Source organism: Pelodiscus sinensis, chromosome 20, assembly GCF_052426305.1.
Source record: "Pelodiscus sinensis isolate ZL-2025 chromosome 20, ASM5242630v1, whole genome shotgun sequence".
NCBI classification, from domain to species: domain Eukaryota; kingdom Metazoa; phylum Chordata; order Testudines; family Trionychidae; genus Pelodiscus; species Pelodiscus sinensis.
In genome coordinates this window covers 16,194,330-16,213,453 of record NC_143071.1, presented here as the reverse complement: position 1 = coordinate 16,213,453, position 19,124 = coordinate 16,194,330, and the positions used below count along the sequence as shown (strand labels likewise).

At 44.6% G+C, this 19,124-nt stretch overlaps 1 protein-coding gene across 6 annotated transcripts in view; it reads left to right on the top strand.

Moving 5' to 3' along the window:
• Positions 1-19,124, top strand: part of CACNA1G (calcium voltage-gated channel subunit alpha1 G) — a 333,864-nt gene that overhangs the window by 306,743 nt on the left and 7,997 nt on the right. For 3 of the 6 annotated variants that reach the window (XM_089771889.1, XM_089771887.1, XM_089771888.1), the window contains 8 exons: positions 539-672; positions 2,259-2,329; positions 2,592-2,670; positions 2,787-2,908; positions 4,178-4,522; positions 7,785-7,925; positions 15,326-15,515; positions 18,707-18,876. In XM_089771889.1, the coding sequence (XP_089628015.1) occupies positions 539-672; positions 2,259-2,329; positions 2,592-2,670; positions 2,787-2,908; positions 4,178-4,522; positions 7,785-7,925; positions 15,326-15,515; positions 18,707-18,876 (1,252 nt within the window). Of the gene's footprint in view, positions 1-538; positions 673-2,258; positions 2,330-2,591; positions 2,671-2,786; positions 2,909-4,177; positions 4,523-7,784; positions 7,926-12,564; positions 12,700-15,325; positions 15,516-18,706; positions 18,877-19,124 lie in introns of all 6 variants that reach the window. The other 3 variants (XM_089771892.1, XM_089771891.1, XM_089771890.1) reach the window with 3 other exon arrangements.

Genomic DNA, 19,124 nt, shown 5'->3' with positions numbered 1-19,124 from the left:
AGCAAATACCTGCTCATACCTGACCTCACATTTTTCATCTTCCTCAAGTCAAATGTCAAAAACATTGGTGTGATGCCAGACTTCTTTCCTAGAGAAAATCATTCCACCCCAACATCTTGCTGCTTCTGACATCACTATTAAGATCCTTCTTTTCTATTGAACTAATTTAAGTCTTTCTAGAGTGCCTTTCACCATGTTTACAGTGACTGGACATTGGATCAAATCCTGCAGGTTTTACTTGGGCAAAACGCGTATTGAGTGTTCAGTGAGAGTTTTGCCTGACAAAAGGCTGAATTGAGGTTACAGGATTTAGTCAAATGTCTGGATTATCCTGGGCATACGACCAGTCATGGATTTGTATTTAGTTTGGAGTTGGCTGATCCCATCATCTAAAAATAACAGATTTGTACAATCCCTCAAAAAAGTTTCAAAAGTCACTTCTTTGAGCCATGGAGCCACTAAAACGACTGGAATTTGTTTACAACAAACAAACGCCCACTGCGGATATCTTAATAGACATGATTTGTATTGTCTTCAGATGGAACCAATTAGACCTGGCGATTGTGCTGCTGTCTATCATGGGCATCACATTGGAAGAGATTGAGGTGAACGCATCACTGCCCATTAACCCCACCATTATCCGGATAATGAGGGTGCTGAGGATTGCTCGAGGTAAGACCGATACAATGTGAAAATCATTTCTGTTCATTCTGCCTGTGACGTGATTGGGAAAGAGCTGTGTGCCATCATTGTGCGCTTTGTTCTGGCTTCCACAAACCGTACACAAATGAAGGAACAAAAGAGGGGGAAACATTCCAGAAGAGCCAAAGAGCTGAGCCAGCTGGCCACGTATTTCTCAAGAGCACTGGCAGATCTAGGTCGTCTTAGGAAAGAGAATCCACTGTGCATTTCATGGATGGGTGGACCTCGAAAAGCAAAATGTGGCATGTTACTGAAATCAGGTCTACCTCAGGTATCTGGGTCTCAGGTCACAACACAGTCACACACTAGAGAGTTTATGACCAATTAAAAAAAATATACCAGGTAGTTAATAAATTTAATTTCCCTTGCTGTTACCTCTTCTCATTGTGTGAGAGAATGTGCTTTGTATCCATATGTACCCTAGAAATGACATTGATGATGATGATGATAATGATGATACCTACCACGTTTGTGAGGCTTACTTATTTAGAGTCTAATTTTCTGAAGTGCTGGAGTCCCAGCTAATATCGGTGTAAGCTAGCATCTTTGGAAATCAGGCCCTCAATGTAGTGCTTTGAGAGCTTCAAGGAGGGCATTATTGTCATGCCAAGTTATTACGTATGGTTATTGTTCTAACTGGGGCAAAGAAAGAATGGAAGTGGATGAAATGTAGTTGAAGCCAGAAAGGGAATCTCAGAAGAGGGGCATATTTCCTGCATGTTAGGTATATTTCAAAAGGAAAAGCATATGCAGTTTCCACCTGGCAAATCAATGCCTACGTAAATCAAACATGAAGGCAGGCATGTGTAACCCTAGGAAGGTAGTTAGCCTAAGCCAAGCTGGGGGGTGGGGAAAGTTCGAAGGGTGGTAACTCAGGGAAAGATATTCACAGGATTGTATACAATACAGTGTTCCCTAGCTGTGCACTTGTGCAGCCACTCAGGAGAGATTTGGATGCTGCCCAGCTGATTAACAGAGTGCCCATAGGTAGGCCTTTTGTTTCTCCTAGTGGTGCACATTCACACATGCCTTGGTGCACATAAAATTAGAGGGAATATTGGTTGTATATTTAGTACTGGATTCAAGACCCACATGGGAGAGAGCTTTAAGGGGGCAAATTTCATCCCTGGGATAAGCTCCACTGAAGTCAATGGCATGAATTTGGCTTCATAATTGTTTAGCTGTAAGCAGAAATCTAAAGGAATGTACATCTGGTTGCATTGACCTTTCTAAACCTGTTTACTACACTCAGTAGAAGAGGCTGTCAGGAGAAAAGGTCATTCTTACATTCCTAGCATTGTGCCAACATTACCCAATTCAGAGGGAGAGAGAATGGTGATTCTTACACAAAAGCTCCAAGATACACGATGCTGCTAGTCACAGGATTCTAACAGCATCTGGACAACCCAGGGCTCTGTAACAAGGCCTTGAACTTTAATTACTAATGGGGAGCGCTTGATGTGATTTCATGCTTGCGGGTTCTGTCCAGCTCTAAAATCTGTGTCTCCGCTCTCACGCTGCTGCAGTAACGTTACGAACCTATCACTTTTCTGCAGTGTTAAAGTTGCTGAAGATGGCTGTAGGGATGAGAGCCCTGCTGGATACGGTCATGCAAGCACTGCCTCAGGTAACTCATTGCCTTAGCAGAAAAATCTCATCAGGACCAGAGGGAAATGCTTATTGCAGAAGGCTGCTCATGACCCATCCCCCTTGTTTTGCTCTATATGGTCATTAGGAAATTGCATTTCCCTTTAGAAGATCCATCTCAGAAGTTATCCCAGGTTGTATCTTCCCTCAGGCGGTTTCGGTTTTGTAACGGTGAGAGGCAGGTCTGGAAAACAAATTAATTAACATTGTTCCTCCCTCCCTCTTTCTCTCTCTCTTTTCAGGTGGGCAATCTGGGTCTTCTCTTCATGTTGTTGTTTTTCATATTTGCAGCTCTTGGAGTGGAGCTCTTTGGCGACCTTGGTAAGTTCTCCCCATTCCTAACGTTGCAGGGAGCAGAAGGAAACAGCTGTTGCGATGCGGGGAGGGGATGTGCAAAAGCTCATGTCTAAGTGGGATTCTTCTGGTTGATCACACAGAATGCGATGAGACTCACCACTGCGAGGGGCTAGGGCGGCACGCCACTTTTAGAAACTTTGGGATGGCCTTTTTAACTCTCTTCAGGGTCTCAACAGGAGACAACTGGAATGGGATAATGAAGGTAAGAGATCCCTGGAGAATGAATATTGATGATGATTTCTAATCTTACAAACGCTGTCTCTCTGTTCCCAATCAATGACAGGGATCAGTTGGGGCATTCAAGCTGTGACAGTCCCTGGACTTGTTGATTCGGGGCCTGCACATTTTCTCAAAGCAATTCTTTTTTTCCCTCTTGCCTGACAACACTTGGGTTTGCTGGCCTTCAGATGCATTGTAAGTTCCCAGGCTTTTCCCAAGGTGGTGGCTTGAGGACAAGGAGGGCAAGAACCCAATTCAATTAAGTAACGTGTTTTGTACATGGAACAAATAAAACAACGTTGCCTGCGTCTGTTAAAATAGTTGCACTTTAACCTTACAAAGTGGCCTTTCGGAATGGAGCATCTTGGCTAAGCTCTGACAGTGCAAAGGAGCAGATAGGTGCCGCCTGTTGGGATGCACTGGGAATAATTAGTGTTTTCTTTGAGCCTGTGTGCACAGAATGTTCCCTTCCAGTGTTCTCACCTTATGCACCTGATTCCATGCACTGAGCTTTGGCCGAGGGTTAGTTTGCCATTCTAGATGGACTGAAAATCACCTGCATGTGCTCATAGAGAGGTAATCCATGTGGGTCTGATGCTAGAGTGCCGAGCGATCAGATGGCAGAGTGTCACCGAGGAGTGGGAAGTCTTTGGGCCCTTCACCCCCATCTGCAGCCAGATGTGACGCTCAGCCAGTGGGTAGAACAAAAGGTTTATTAGCCTGCATGGATACAGCGTAGCACAGACTTTTTCGCACAGTAACCAGAAGCAGCCAGGACAATGCATCCTGGGGAGCGGGGACCCAGAGCCAAGAGTCCTGACCTCCCTCCCTGCATCCCAATTCAGCAAGACTCACTCACGCACCCAGTAGCCCATCTCTCTCTGCAGCCAGCCCCACCTCTGTCCTTTCTCCTGCTTCCTGGGCGAAAGGTGTCATCTGGTCACACCACCGACCAATCCCAGGCTTAGGTTACAGAAAGCATTAGCCACTGTGTCCATGGGGGGAGGCTGTCGCACTGAAATTCCCATCGTCATCTATTTATTGGTGCAGTACCCAAGGAAACTGAGGCACACACACATGGTGTTACTACAGAACAGTAGAAATCACATGCAACATAACAAAGAGAACAGAGCCAATACAATTCCTCCTCCCCCCGCACCGGCCGCCTTCGTCACACAGGGTCAGTCCCTCTGTGGTGAATGGGAGCTTCTTCAGCTTCCATAATCATTTCCCCCCCTACTGTTCTCCCCAGGACACATTGCGCGACTGTGACCAGGAGTCCACCTGTTACAACACGGTCATTTCGCCCTTATACTTCGTCTCCTTTGTGCTGACGGCCCAGTTCGTCCTGGTGAATGTGGTGATTGCAGTGCTCATGAAGCACCTGGAAGAGAGCAACAAGGAAGCCAAAGAGGAAGCAGAGCTGGAAGCAGAGCTGGAGATGGAAATGAAGACTCTCACCGCAGGCCCACTTCCGGCCTCGGACCTCTTTGCATGGACAGGCGGTAATGGTGGAGAAAGGCCCGAGAACCCCCAAGGATGTACCAATCCCATGCAATTCAAGGTGGATTCTCAGCTCTCGTTAGTTTACCCTATGGTGAGAATCTCAGGTGGAGGATGAAGAGCAGGTTGGCCTGCCTGTTTGCTGAGGGAGGATATGCACGAAATCCCGTGAAGGACTGAGTGTACAGTGCATTGGGGAGCTGCCTTCCTCACTGTCTGTTGACAGAAGTGCTGACTGTTGTGATACTCTCCTGACCCAGTTTCGCACCAGATTGTCACTTCTGTTCAGGTGCAAAGAGCTCTGTGTCTGTTTGAGAGCTGGGCCCAAGCCTCAAAGTTCAGATCTGACTCCAAATTGGGGGGAAGGGGAAGTTCCAATCCAGGGTTTTGTCTGGGCTCCTGCATTGCTTGTAAGGGAAAATATTTAGAGGGCCTGATCCTCCTCTCACTCATGTGTGGACAAACCTGGAGTAACTCCATTGAATTGACTAGAGTTATACCAGTGTACAACTGATGTGAGAGCAGAGACAGGCCCAAGACATGACATTTTCTGATGCACACTAATAACTACAGCTTGTGGCTGAGGAGGGATAAAACTTTGCTGAGTTTTTTTCTTTTAAATGATTAATAATATTTATATTTTATATAAATTATGTTTAACCTTTACCCCCGCTCTGCTCCCAGGAGAAGATTATTTTAACAATAGGCAAATCCACTGAGGGCTTGATTCTACCCTCACTGAAGTCAATGGCAAAGTTCCTGGTGATTTTAATGGTGCAGGCCCAGGACCAGAGAGTTGTAGCTAGTGGTACTGTGCTGCTTATATTTGTGAGCTATAAAGGAGTTCTGCTAGTCTCTCAGAACCAGTTTCTGAACGAACTCTGCCTGAGAACTGGGCATGAGGGGACCCAAACTGCTCCATATTTTGTTAGTGAGGCACAATTATACAAACCTGAGAATGGCCCAGTCTCTATTCAGATGCCTAGATGGCTATAAGATCTGTAGGGACATGTTTACACTAAGAAATTATTTCAAAATAACTAAATTCAATTTAATAATGCCTGATTTCACAAAAACAAAATAGTGTGTCCCCACTACGGGGAAGCCTTTAAATTAATCCAAGGCAGACTCTGTTAATATGATTCACTACTTTGAGTTAGAGCCCTAGAAAGCACTGGGGAGTAATTAGTACAAATTACTCTGGGAGTAGTTATTTTGAAACAGAGGCACTGGAGCATCCACACTACAGCTATTTCAAAATAACTATTTCAAAATTAGTGTTGTGCCCCGAGGAATACAGCAGGAGTACAGATTTCGAAATAAGCAGCCCGTTATTTCAAAATAACGGGCTTGGTCGTGTGGACGGTCCCGTTATAAATTCAACTAAAGGAGGGTTATTTTGAAATAACACACTAGTGTAGACCAGGGCTCATTGTGTTTAATACACACCTGCTTAGCTCCTTTTAGATGTATAACAGAAAATCTTGAGTTTCATGTGAGTGAATTAAAAGACACCTGTTTGCCCTTTTTACCAGGTGAACTAATGAGTATGCTCATGGCTGAGAAACTCACGTATGATCTTTAGGAATGAAGACAGAGTAATGCTGCTGAAGCTTACATTCATTCCTTAGCTATTAGAAAATATCTCTCACAATTAAATCATGAGGTGGACCCCAGAGCTGTTGTGACAGCACAAGGAAAAGTGGTTCAGGGTAATGAGAGAGTTTCTTGGTAAATTATTTCTTACTGCTCCTTTACAAAGAAATGTGCCTTCACCTCCCCTGCTTCCTCCCCATAGACAGACAGACACATCCACACCTATAGCGTACAGCAGATTTTATAATTGGGCAAGTGATGGACTTGATTGTGCCTTATCTGGGCAACATTGGCCAACACAATAGCTAATCTTGTAACCTAATATTCTCCTCAAGGAGAAATTTGCAGTCCAGCCCTGCTGCTGTATGGAGAGCATGTGAATATACCCCATACTTTCCTCCATACTAGAACTTCCTTGTCCCAGAGGGCAAGGATTTCTCCTTTATCTTTTCAGTCTGTTGGTTCAGTCTTTTCTGGGATTATCCTACCTTGATCTTATCCTGCATCCTCTACTGGGAGTGAGACCGAGAGAGACGGGAAGAGAATGTTTACAGATAGTATGGCCAAGCAGTCATCTTCAGAATAGGCACAGATCAGAAACCTAAGCAAACAAGTAGGCGGAGAGACAAAAGAATCAGAATTATACCATCAGCTGTTTGAGCAGCTTTTGACATTTCATTTGGCCTGTCCCCTTCTGGGAGAGTGCTCTGGGAAAGGTTTGTTCCATCCTCTAATATATTTTCCACACTCTCTTCATTGCTCTTTCCACCAAAACAGATAACGTGAAAAACTCGGAACAGTTTTATTCTGAGATAACTGTGATTATTTGCTTTCCTTCCTATCAAAATCTTCAAAACAAATCTGGTGTTCAACTACATGGCAGTAGAGGAATACAGTTCTCAGAATGCACCCCTGCAAGGTCAAGTTGTCAGCATGCTCCTTTGCTTGCATATTCCCTAGATTATCTGTATTGCGTGCCATTCGACTGTAATGAAGGTCCTCATTTCATTGTACATATTGGCTCTTCCCTGCACCAAAGAGACAACTTTTCAATGACTTTTCATGTATGTGAAAACAAGAGATGATCATATGTAATATTTCTGCTGTATGCATAAAGGCCAACATTTTTAAAGATGGGAGCTTGAATTTAGGACTCTAAATCCATATTTATCTTACCCAACTCACTTAAATTGGTGGCCACTTTCATTTCAGTGGAGCCCAGGTATGGATTTAGGTACCTAATGCTTGGACTCCCACCCCCACCATGTTTGAAACTGTTGCCATTAGGTGTTTATAGTTGTCCCACAGTGATAGTTTCATTTAGCAGTTCATAGTAACAAGCAAATGGATTCTGTTACAATGGCCCTGCCAGACCTCTGCAACGTGGAATAGCTAGTTATGGTTGTTCAGGATGAGAGTAATGTCTGAAGATGGGCCGAAGCCTGAAACGTCCCACAGTTCTCTGGGGCATCTGGCTTTGGTCCTGTCTCTAGTAATGTCTGAGAAATCGTCTGACTCTGATATTACTGCACTGTTCTCTTTCCTCCTCTGTCTCATCTTTTTCCTTCCTCACCATTTCTGTTACTGCTGTTCTCTTGGAAAAACTATGATTTTCTTCTGTCCGCCTCCCACCTCTCCCTCTCCCCCCACCCTGCCCTGTCCTTTTTCTCTTCCTCTGTCTCTCTCCCTCACTTTTTCTCTTTCTCTCTTTCTTTTTGGCTTGCCTTATCCTTCTGCATGCTTTATGGCACCCCTCCCAGGAAAGGCACTTGTTTGATACCATATCACTGCTGATCCAGGAATCTCTGGAAGGAGAGCTGAAGCTGATGGACAACCTGTCAGGCTCTGTGTGCCATCATTATGCCCTTCCAGCTCCTGAATATTACAACTCTGAGAAACAGGTTAATATTCCTCATTTCCCGCGAAGTCTCCGTCCACTTCCATCTGGCTGAGACCTTTACTGAAAAGATAAAACTGAGGGGAGGGGTTAACCTAAAACAGCCATACGGATTGGGAAGATCTAAGTCCTCAGGGCTATTTTAGGGGTGGGAACAACTTAACTTATTCTTGTTAAAGATATTCTATATTTGTGGTAGTGCACGTGTGCAGTATTTAATCTCCCCTCTAAGAATTTCTCTATACATGTGTGGCCTTAGGATGATGGACAAATGTAGGCAGGATTCATACATTGCAACTGCACAGGTGGTGGGTTCCAAACATGCAGACTGGAGTGTAGGGTGGGAGCTCATGGGCCAGATCCTTGGGTAGCATGAAAGGGCATCTGTCCTTTCTGTGACACTGCCCATTTACACTAGTTGAAGAGTCAGCCCTAGAGGTCTCTCTAAATAGATCTCCTGCAAGTGGCCCCGATCTCCTCTCTGAATGGAATTAGGCAAACCAAGACAGTCTTTTACCAAGTGCTTATATCCCAAAGAAGTCATTGAGCCTTAGCTATGTGCATAAATTCAAGCAGGTATCTTAGGCCATGGGGCCATTACAGACGAAGAGCCAAAATAGTGGTGGATACAGCACAAAGATCTGAGGGGAAAAAGTTGTTGAGGAAAAAAAAAAATCCCCGGCCACTGCCCTTTTAAGAGCACAGTAGGCATTGCCCTTTTAAGGTGGCCATTTTGAGAGTTGTGAGGTACGGGAGCCGCAATTTTTTCTTCGAAGAGTCATGTCTACACTCCATGGAAGATCGACACTGCTGCAGTCGATCTTCTGTGGTTCAATTTAGCAGGTTTAGTAAAGACCTGCTTATTCGAATTGAGAGGGCGCCCCCATCAGCACCGGTAGTCCTGCTCCTTATGAGGAGTAAGGGAAGTCAATGGGAGCTTTTGCTCCCATCAACCTTTCACTGTGTGGACGGTGCCAAAATGCAATTTAAGATACGTCGACTCCAGCTATGTAATTTACGTTGCTGGAGTTGCATATCTTAAGTCAATTTTCCCCTTTAGTGTAGACCTGGCCTAACTGCTGTCTTCAATAGGCGTGGTCTTAAACACGTGTGTAAGTATCATGAACCAGCCCTTTAACTTGTTAAAATAATACCAGTCAATTCATTTTTTAAAATTAGTCTAGCTGAAATAAAATTCCTGCTTTCTCCTATCCCATTACTCCTTAGAGCAACCATTTTTTCACATGCTGTAAGCTGATTCAAATACCCTCATTTTTCTGTTGTCATTGTGATTAAAATCCAGTAATTCTGTAATTTTTTCTTAAAATATCTGAACGTTGCTTATTAGTTAATAGAGAACTTATTTACCAGCTTACTGAGTACTATAAATTGTTCAACTTTTCTTTTCATTCGGCACAGAGAACAAGTTTGGATACCCTGGGAACCTTTATTCCATGGTGTCGAACATGCTAGCCACTAGCCACATATGGCTATTTGGCCGGTTAAGTGTGGCTAGTTCGCTCTAGTGGCTACTGCTTCAGAACAGGTTGGACACTCCAGCTTTACAGATTTCACACTTTGGAAATAGCTTTTTACCCTCTAATTGTTGCTTAGTACATTCATTATGCTGGGATTTATTAACCTACTGGTAGAAGTCTCCCTCAAGAATTGGGATGGGGGGGATGGCTAACTATGGGTATGTCTACACTACCCCGCTATTTCGAACTAGCGGGGTAATGTAGGCATACCGCAATTGCAAATGAAGCCCGGGATTTGAATTTCCTGGGCTTCATTTGCATAAGCCGGGCGCCGCCATTTTTAAATCCCGGCTGGTTCGAACCCCGTGCCGCGCGGCTACATGCGGCACGAACTAGGGAGTTCGAACTAGGCTTCCTAGTTCGAACTACCGTTACTCCTCATTCCACAAGGAGTAACGGTAGTTCGAACTAGGAAGCCTAGTTCGAACTACCTAGTTCGTGCCGCGTGTAGCCACGCGGCACGTGGTTCGAACCAGCCGGGATTTAAAAATGGCGGCGCCTGGCTTATGCAAATGAAGCCCGGGAAATTCAAATCCCGGGCTTCATTTGCAATTGCGGCATGCCTACATTACCCTCCTATTTCGAAATAGGAGGGTAGTGTAGACATACCCTTTGTTACCTTTTTTGTTTCATCAGTCCTGGGGACTGCTGAGAGTTTGTATGGCTGTCAACATAACTTAAAGCAGCTTTGGGACTCCTCTAAACTATACCCAACTAATAATAGCCCCCAAAGTTCCATTACACCCGCCAGGAATTACTAGCATACTGGCCACATTCCCCTTTTTCTTCACTGTGCCCTTAGGCTATAGAGGAGAGCCCATGAAGGCCAGCATAGAGCTAGTAATATAATCTAGTGCCAGCTAGGAATCCACTTGCCATGCTGGAAAAGTTCTCAGCTGCCCTGTTAGGGCAATTCTCTTGGCCCTTCACACCACCGCAGCAGCAGCTGGATTCTGGTGGACTCAGGACTTGCAAGTGTGTCCTATCTACATTTCCTGGTTCCATCCAGAGCCAGTGGCAGAAGCTCTGGAATACAGTGACTGATGCTGGACCAGCTCCTGCACTGTATTCCTGACTCCAAAGGACACACTAGAAAGGACGCATTAAGAGTCCATTCCCATAAGATTGCTAGCCAGCCTCGTGTCACAGACCCAGAGACTGAGAGAGCTTGGGTGGAGCTCAGAAGAACCATCAGCCTCATGTTTATCTGAACCAAACCTCTGACCCTTATGAGGTGCCCTCATCACTAAATTTAATTAGCCCCGTGTGAACGTGTGCAGTATTCCAAAAGCAGACAGGCTGGACAAACCGGCTCTTTGATAGGTTGGATACGGCAGGCTCCAAACTCCACCACTTTTCTTGAAAGATGCATTGCTGTTGAAAAAACTGCTTAAACACTGAAGATAAAAGTGCTAATCCTTTGAATTAAGAAAGGAATTGCTGATGTACTGGGAGCCCTAGAGGCAGCACCATGTCCCTAGGTCTTGATATAGAAGCTGTAGTTATACATGAATCAGTTTTATATAAGGCCTATAAAACACTCTCTTCATAACCCACACACCCCTAGAGAAGTAAATGACAAACGGTGAGACAGATCTCAGGTTTGGGAGAGTGTTGAAAAGCCAAGCCTATACGTTAAATCCAACATCTGGCTCTGGGGCTGCTGACAGTGGTGAATCCGCTCTGTTAGAACACTGCCCTTTCTTGTGAGCAGTGCTCTGGAGAGACGCCGCAACGCGCAAAGCAGTGCCACCTTGTGCTTCCCATGACATGGCTGCGTGTGCCTAAAGAGAAAGTGCAGTTCACGAAAGGCTACATAGTTTGCTTGAATGTTTTAAAGAGAACCTCCCATTGGAGTGATCACAACATCTGTTCCTGACCCTGTCGCTGACTTGCTGTGACCCTGGGGAAGTCACAGTGCCCAGTGAAGTTTTCAAAAGCATCTAAGTGGGTTGACGAACTCCCATCAATGATGCAAAGCCCATTGAAGTGACTGGGAAGAGTTTCACTGACATCAGTGGACCATGGAGCAAGACTTTATACCTCAGTTTACCCATATGTGAGCTAGTTATAGCACCTGCCTTGCATGGCAGAGACTTAATTAGCATTTGGAAAGTAGATGGAGATCTTAAAATGAAAGGCTTCCTAGATAGGTGTAATTTTTTACACTGTATTAAACATGCATATATGAACAGCTGGTTGCATCCTACCTAGATGATTGTGATGTTCAGGGTGTCCCACAAGGGTCCAAACAAGATAGGCGAGAGTCAAACAGAACTGGAACATCGCTATAGGATTTTGAGATAGGAGATAGCTGAGAAGTTTGGAAGTTCTCGATGCCTCTAATACAGAGGTGAGCAATTAGTGGCCATGGGCCAGATGTGGGTCCCCAGAGTTAGCCTTTGGTGGGCCACCAGCAATTTATTTACCTGCTTGTCCATGGGTACAGTCATTAGCAGCTCCTGTTGGCTGTGGGTCACTGTTTCTAGCCAATGGGAGCTGTGGGAATCCGTGTGCCAGTCCAGGCTGCTTCCCACAGCTCCCTGTGGCCAGGAACAGCAATCCAGTGCTAACGGGAGCTGAAAGCGGATGTACCCTTGGATGTGCCAGTAAATAAAGTGCTGGCGACCCAACAGGGGCTACCCTGGTGAATCACCTCCGGCTTATTGCCCACCCTTGCTCTAATAGCTAAACATCACTAGAACAATAAAGATACAGATTTATACATATACGGCCTGCGCTGCACTTCCTTTCACTTCCTGTTGGTGTTGTGAGGATAAATACGTTAATGCTTGTGAAGCACTTCGAAATCTACTGATGAAAACCCTGGTAGTATGATGATTATTACTCAGTTTGCCACATAGAAACCAATATTTCTCACAGTCCCAGAGTGTACAATTGGAAACCCTGTTGCGAGTTATTTGTAAGTATTTAAGGCTGAATGTGTTGGGTTGTCTTACCCCATTTATCTACTGCAATGACGTGCATGACATAGATGCTCTTATTTTAGGGATAATGCTTCAGTAGTTAGATGATGATACTTTTTTTTTTCAAAAGATGTGTGTGTCCTGGTTTCTTATGCTTAATCATCTCTCCCTTGTTTAGATCCCTCTAGCTGAGATGGAGGCTCTGTCTCTGACGTCAGATATTCTCTCTGAAAAATCCTGGTCCTTAGCTCTGACGGATGACTCTTTTCCTGATGATACTAACACACTCTTACTTAGTGCTCTGGAAAGCAATGTACATACACTGATCACTATATATTCTGATGTTTACAGGGTTCTAAATACTGCTATTCCATGGTTAATCCCAGTGGTATTTTTTGGTCAAAAGACCACCTAATCTTTTATCTAAAAAGGGCTTTTTATTTTTGGCATGTTATCGTCTTCAAATAAAATAAATAGCCCACTCACCCCTACAAAAACAAAAGTGAATGGTGTGAATCTTGAAATTTCCTGTGCACCTGAAACAAATGTTCATGCGCATAAAAGATGCACCCATGAGCAAATAACTCCTATGCTCTATGCAGAAGGATTATCTACATCTCCTTGGCTTGTAACTGACTCGTTTTTGTGAACAAGGTGCGCCCAGTGCTTTGAGTGTGAGCACTAGATACACTTTTTTAGATTACACTGGCTGGAGATATCTTGGAGATGCTGCTTCTTTTGTGAACTGTCATCAGCAACCATATCTTTTTTGTAGGAAATTATCAGTATTTTGAGCCCTGCATTAACCATCTTCTTTCTGAAACATTAGACATTTTTAGCTGATGTGTAGCAGTCAAGTGCTTTTTTTCTGCTGTACAATAGACATAACTTCTCTTCCAACATTTTTTGATTCATTCTTGTTTTCTCTGTTGTCTATCTCTCTTTGGATGTTTGTGTAGTTGATAAATTTTCTATCATTCTAGTTTGTCATCCTAATTAATATTTATTTGGGCTACACCTTTTTTAAACCGTGACAATATTTCCCATCATGCTTCATGGCATCATGTACAAAAGATTTTGTAAACAACATTTAACATTTTGTATGGAACATTTTGTTTCAAAATAAGTTACATAGTAGAGGTGGGCTGAGAAGTGCAACGTTGCAGTCTGGACAGAGATTGGGCAGAGATTACAAATCTGATAGGATTGAAGGCTTGTGAGCTGTTTTTGATAGGATCACCTGTCAGCCATTTTAAATGGCTTTCCTTAAATTAGCTGTTCCCTCAAGATTTCTGCTGTTTGAGGCTGGAATCTCAGAAGAGTTTGGCTGCTCCTGGACTGGTAAATAAGACCCTTCTGAGTTTGGATCCGATCTTGAATACAAAGGGATTTGAATTTGAAATTCCAGTTTTTGGACTCTCTCTTGAGGCGTAGAGAAAGGTGTGTATGTGCAGGTTGGTGGGGAAGATTTCAAAACAGAAGTGTCCACGCAGGGCTGGATTACCCAATAGGCAGACTAAGCAGGTGCTTAGGGCACCAGCAAAGCAGGGGCACCAAAAAAATGAGATTTTACGGTATAATAATGTTTTTATTTTGAATTACATATGGGGGGGCACCATAATCTTTTCAGTGCTTAGGGCCTCTAAAGGTCTTAATCCGGCCCTGTGTCCATGTGACTGGAATTGAACTTGACCTCCTCATCGGAGTTATAGCAGGAGACTGCAGTACCTAATGAATGTAGCTTGTATCTGAACCATCAAATTCATGAATACTGACAATCAGTTTTAATCATTTTGTTGGCCAGCTTTACAGCAGTGGTCCGGCTCCCTCCCCACTTTTTTTTTTTTAAGAAAATTCCATTTAATCTTGTGATGTGTCACCGCACACACAAAACTGTCTAATGAATTTTGCTTCCATTGGAGGACTAAATTAGAAGAAATCTCAGTACATCTCTCTCAGAAAAATAGTAATGCTCAGAGTGAGTGAAAAATAAATTTGCCAGTAGATAATTTTTAAACTACTCTGAAAAAGGAGGATCAGAGCTGTACTTTACCAAACTACATTGACGTGCTTGTTTGATTTCTTCACAGAGTCCTTTATAAAAGAGAGAACTCTTTTGTTAGACATGCACAGTTCCGTGTTTGATAACACCTTATAATTTTTTAAAAAATGCAAAAACATAGGAATTGCCCTACTGGATCAGACCCAAACTCCACCTAGTACCTCTCTCAGAGTGTGGTCAGTGCCGAATGCGTCAGAGAAAACTTGGAAGAACCCTGCACTAACAGATGTGGGGTAATCTGCCCCTCACATCTGGGAGGGCATAAACTAATCTCTATTAGCAATATAAATAAGACCTAAAGAACCAAATTTAATATCCTGCCAAAAAAGTATAATAAATAATTATTACTTGAAAAGGAAAGAAAAACCAATAAAATCATAGTGGAAGTCAAAGCAGGGTGCATCTTCTGTGAACTACGTTGTTTCTTCATTCTTAGAAGAGGGATGGATGGCTGTTACATATTTACCTTTGCAAAAGTCTAACTGTCTTGGGTGGGCACATATGGGAGGCTTGATTATTTTTTAGAGTGATGCAAAGCATGTGAGCATTGCTGGGCCTTGAGGCATGATGCCTGTTTCAAGTATTCCTGAAATAGTCATGGTTTATTACTGCAATGTGGCTTTCCTCTGTTTCCTAGTATTTTTATGTGGTTCATTTCTGTGTGGCAATTTAGTGGCACTACAAAATTAGGCGGATAGCTTCCTAGTAGATCCATTTGTGCAAGTTTCATTGTGTTTCAGTAGAACTTGTACATATCGACAATTTGCATGCACCATCGTGCCCCATATTTATTGCAATGGCTGTCGCTAGGGGTTCCAAGTTCTTTGGGTCTTCCAACTCTGTCATGTCTCCTCTCTCTCCATCTCTTCTTTTGTAGATGGATCCCCTCTCCAAAGACAACACTCTGACACTGTCCCCCAGCAAGGATTTGCTGAGTGTGAGAAAGCCTGCCGTAGGCCGCACCCACTCTTTGCCAAATGACAGCTATATGTTCCAGCCCCCTTGCTCTGGCTCCTGGGCCGACTCCCAGGCCGAGAGGAACGCATCTCATCAGAAATCGCAGTCAGGTACAAATCTCCCTGCTCTGATAATACAGGGACTGGAATGTTCAAAGCTTGCATATGGAGCTATGTATCACTTGTATCAAAGCTACTTATGTAGCTACGTGTTGGTTATGATAATAAATGGGTCTCCAGATCCTGAGTATGGCTTTGAAAAGTCCATCTGTCAGGTCTCAGAGGGGTAGCCATGTTAGTTTGTAACTTTAAAAACACAACAAGTAGTCCTGTGGCACCATAGGCCATGATTACACTACAGATAAGATCAAAGCAGCTGCAGTCGATCATTTGAGGTTTGAATTCGCAGGGCTAGTGAAGACAGGCTAATTCAAACCAAGAAGGGCACTCTCATCGATGCCAGTAGTCCTGCTTCTACAAGGAGTAAGGGAAGTCGAAGGGAGAGTGCCCTCCCCTTGACTTCCTGCTGCATGGACGGTTCCAAAATTCATGTTAAGATGCTTTGACTTAAGTTACACAATTAACAGAGCTAAAGTTTTGTATCTTAATTTGAACTTATCCCCTAGTGTAGGGGTTAAGGGTTTGGAGACGTAGGTAGGTAGGTAGGTAGGTAGGTAGGTAGGTAGGTAGGTAGGTAGGTAGGTAGGTAGGTAGATAGATAGATAGATAGATAGATAGATAGATAGATAGATAGATAGATAGATAGATAGATAGATAGATAGATAGATAGATAGATAGATAGATAGATAGATAGATAGATAGATAGATTATCATGGGCTTTCATGGGCAAAACCATGGGCATAGGGTATATAAGGCAGGGGAAGGGTCTGCCTTCCCAAACCACTAGGCATAGCTCTGCCCACACTCCGCCCCAAGAACACCTTCTGTAGGCATTCTGGAGGTGGAGTGTTGCTGCCTCTAGTGCCCGTCCTCCCGTGCTCCAGGGCTGGGGAGTCCAGGCCTGGCTGCGGGGCACATCCTCCTCCCTCCCTCGGTGCTCTGGGGCTGGCGAGGCCGGGCCGCACACTGTGGCACAGCACACCCTACCTCATCCCTCCCCCTGTGCTTGAGAGTCTGGGCTGGGCTCGGACAGGCCGTGCAGTACTATGCGCCTTCCACCAGGGCTGGGGAGGCTGTGGCAAGTGCACACCTGTTCCACTCCCCTCCCCATGGTTGGAAGGGGGAGCACACACATGGTACATTGCCCTTCCTCTCAGGGGAAGGGGAAGGGAGAGGCGCAGAAGAAGGGATAGGGCTGGAGGTGGGACTGGAGGCTTGCCTCCCCCAGCCTAGCCTTCACCAACCACCCCTGGGCAAAACCTGCTTCTTCTGATCCTCAGATCAAGTGTGTTTTGCCCAGGAAACCTCATAATACAATATATATCTATTGTAACATATATATACAAAAATGAGGAGTAACGTTAGTTCGAACCAAGGGGTTTGATTCGAACTAACGCAGCCCGGAGCGCACTTCCTGGTTTGAATCAGCTGGTGATCAGAATAGCGCATGGGCGAGATTATGCTAATGAAGTGTGGGATATTTAAATCCCTGCTTCGTTAGCAATTTTGGTCGGCTACATTTGTATCCCTATATCGAGATAGGGAGCAAGTGTAGACGTACCCTAAAGTGCCAGAGGACTACTCACTGTTTTCATCTATCAGGTGTAAACGAATGAATTGGGCAGACTAGAACCAAAACATTTTAAAGGGTTCAAATAAAAGGAAGTGATTAGAATGCAGGGAGAGTGACATTTATGGTCTGCGAGTGGTGCGCAGCAGTGGACTCCTCTTACCTTCTATTTTATCGCTGTCCTGAGAGTCATAATTCTTAAGAACTGTGGAAGCTCCACCAGGCTCACTCCAGCAAGCTAAGACCAGCGTGTGAAAACCCAGGCCAAAGTTATTTCAACAGGATTATTTCAATGTTGTGACACAAGATCTGTGCCGCTGACACTGGGAAGCCATAAATAGGGACATTTATGGGGCACGGGAAATAAGAAAGCATTTCTAAATATATCGGACAGAGCAAAATGTTGGTAGGTGGGAGGGGGCATGAGAGGAAAAATGAGAGGGAATTCCCCAAAGTATTGTCCTTTGCAGCATGAGTTGCTGGGGTCTGTTCTGACTGTGCTGGGCTTTATCAAAGATCCTCGTCTGGCTGTAGAGGGAGTTGTGCTGTGCATGTTGCAGATTAATCCCAGTGTCTTTGTTCCTTTGTTGAGCCAACTTGCAAACCAAACCTGGGCTTTTTCCTAGTTCTTCCTTTATACTACAATTGCACAGAGTGTGCAGTAAAGTGAATCGCATTGCCTGACACCCGTGGAATCTGAGGAGTGGCTCAAGATATGCCCTTCCTGTCCCAGCTCTCCCACCCTCCCGAGATGGGCTGTGGCAGCTGGCGCCTCAGGTGGAACGCTTGATCAGCGCCCCCGCCTGCATGGCCGTCAATGGAGTGACATCATCATCGGGCGCCCCGGGTGCCCCGTTGAAGGTGGCACCCTAGGCGATGGCCGAGTCGGCCTATAGTCACGGGCCACCCTTGCCCTCCCCCAAAGCCGCAGCCCCCTCCTACTGCCAAAAGCTCTCATCCTCAGCCCACCCCTGAGCCCACACTCCAGTCAAATGATGTTGGGTCGCAGGCATCAACCGTTTTCTTCAACTGGGTCATGGGACAAGCAGTTTGAAAATCACTGCTCTAGAGAACATTTCTTCCTCCCATGATGCTTTGTGAAACCAGCCTGGCATTGAAACTTGCCATCACTTTTGCAGCTGCGTTCTCATATGCTGGTATTTAGATACAGTTAATTGATCTGCAGAGTTGGGTCATTAGATGTTTCCTTACTGGAACCTGCACCCATAGAGGCTGGATTTTAAACTCTGGCCCCTTAAATGTTTAGGTGACTAGCCCTCTGTGAAGTTATTAATAGAAAAGGAGGAATATAGGAATTACCAGAGTGAACCAATCTAGACCAGTGTCCCTGACAGTGGGCAGTACCAAATGCATCAGAGGAGGAGCCGAGAAGCCCCATTATGGATAATTATGGAATAGCCTATCAACCAGAGAGTTTCTCGCCAATCTCCAGGAGTTGGTCATTGAAGTAAATGTTTTTATTAATAAAAATAATTAATTGTGCAGTGCTTGTCTGGTGCAATGGGGGAGTTTCACTGAAAGGTTGTTATGCGATGGGAGCCATCTACAGATGAACACATGTCCATTTCCTGTCTGCCATCTCTCTTTTAAGGTTCAACAGCATCCGTGCAGTCCCAGCCTGCTGACACCAGTTCTCTCCTGCAAATCCCAAAAGATCATTTTCACCATATACGACCTCATGACAATTTGGACAGGGCAAGCAAATCCAAGATCCCCCAAACTGCGCATTCTCCCTCTGCAGAAAGATTACTTCGTAGGCAGGTAAGCGGAGCTGTGACTGTCAACCAGTATTGATGGATAACTAAGGTGACAGGATAGCTTCATATGGTAATTTCCTGAGGCCTGTAATTCTCACCAAGGATTCGCCAAAAAAGGTTGCTTGATTTTTGAAGAGAAAACGATTCAATGTTCTACAATGAGGTGTGTGATGGGTTACATCTTCTTTGGCAAAATGCCTAAACGTTCTCCATTTTATTAGTACTGTGCCCTTCCCATCCCTTTCATTGATA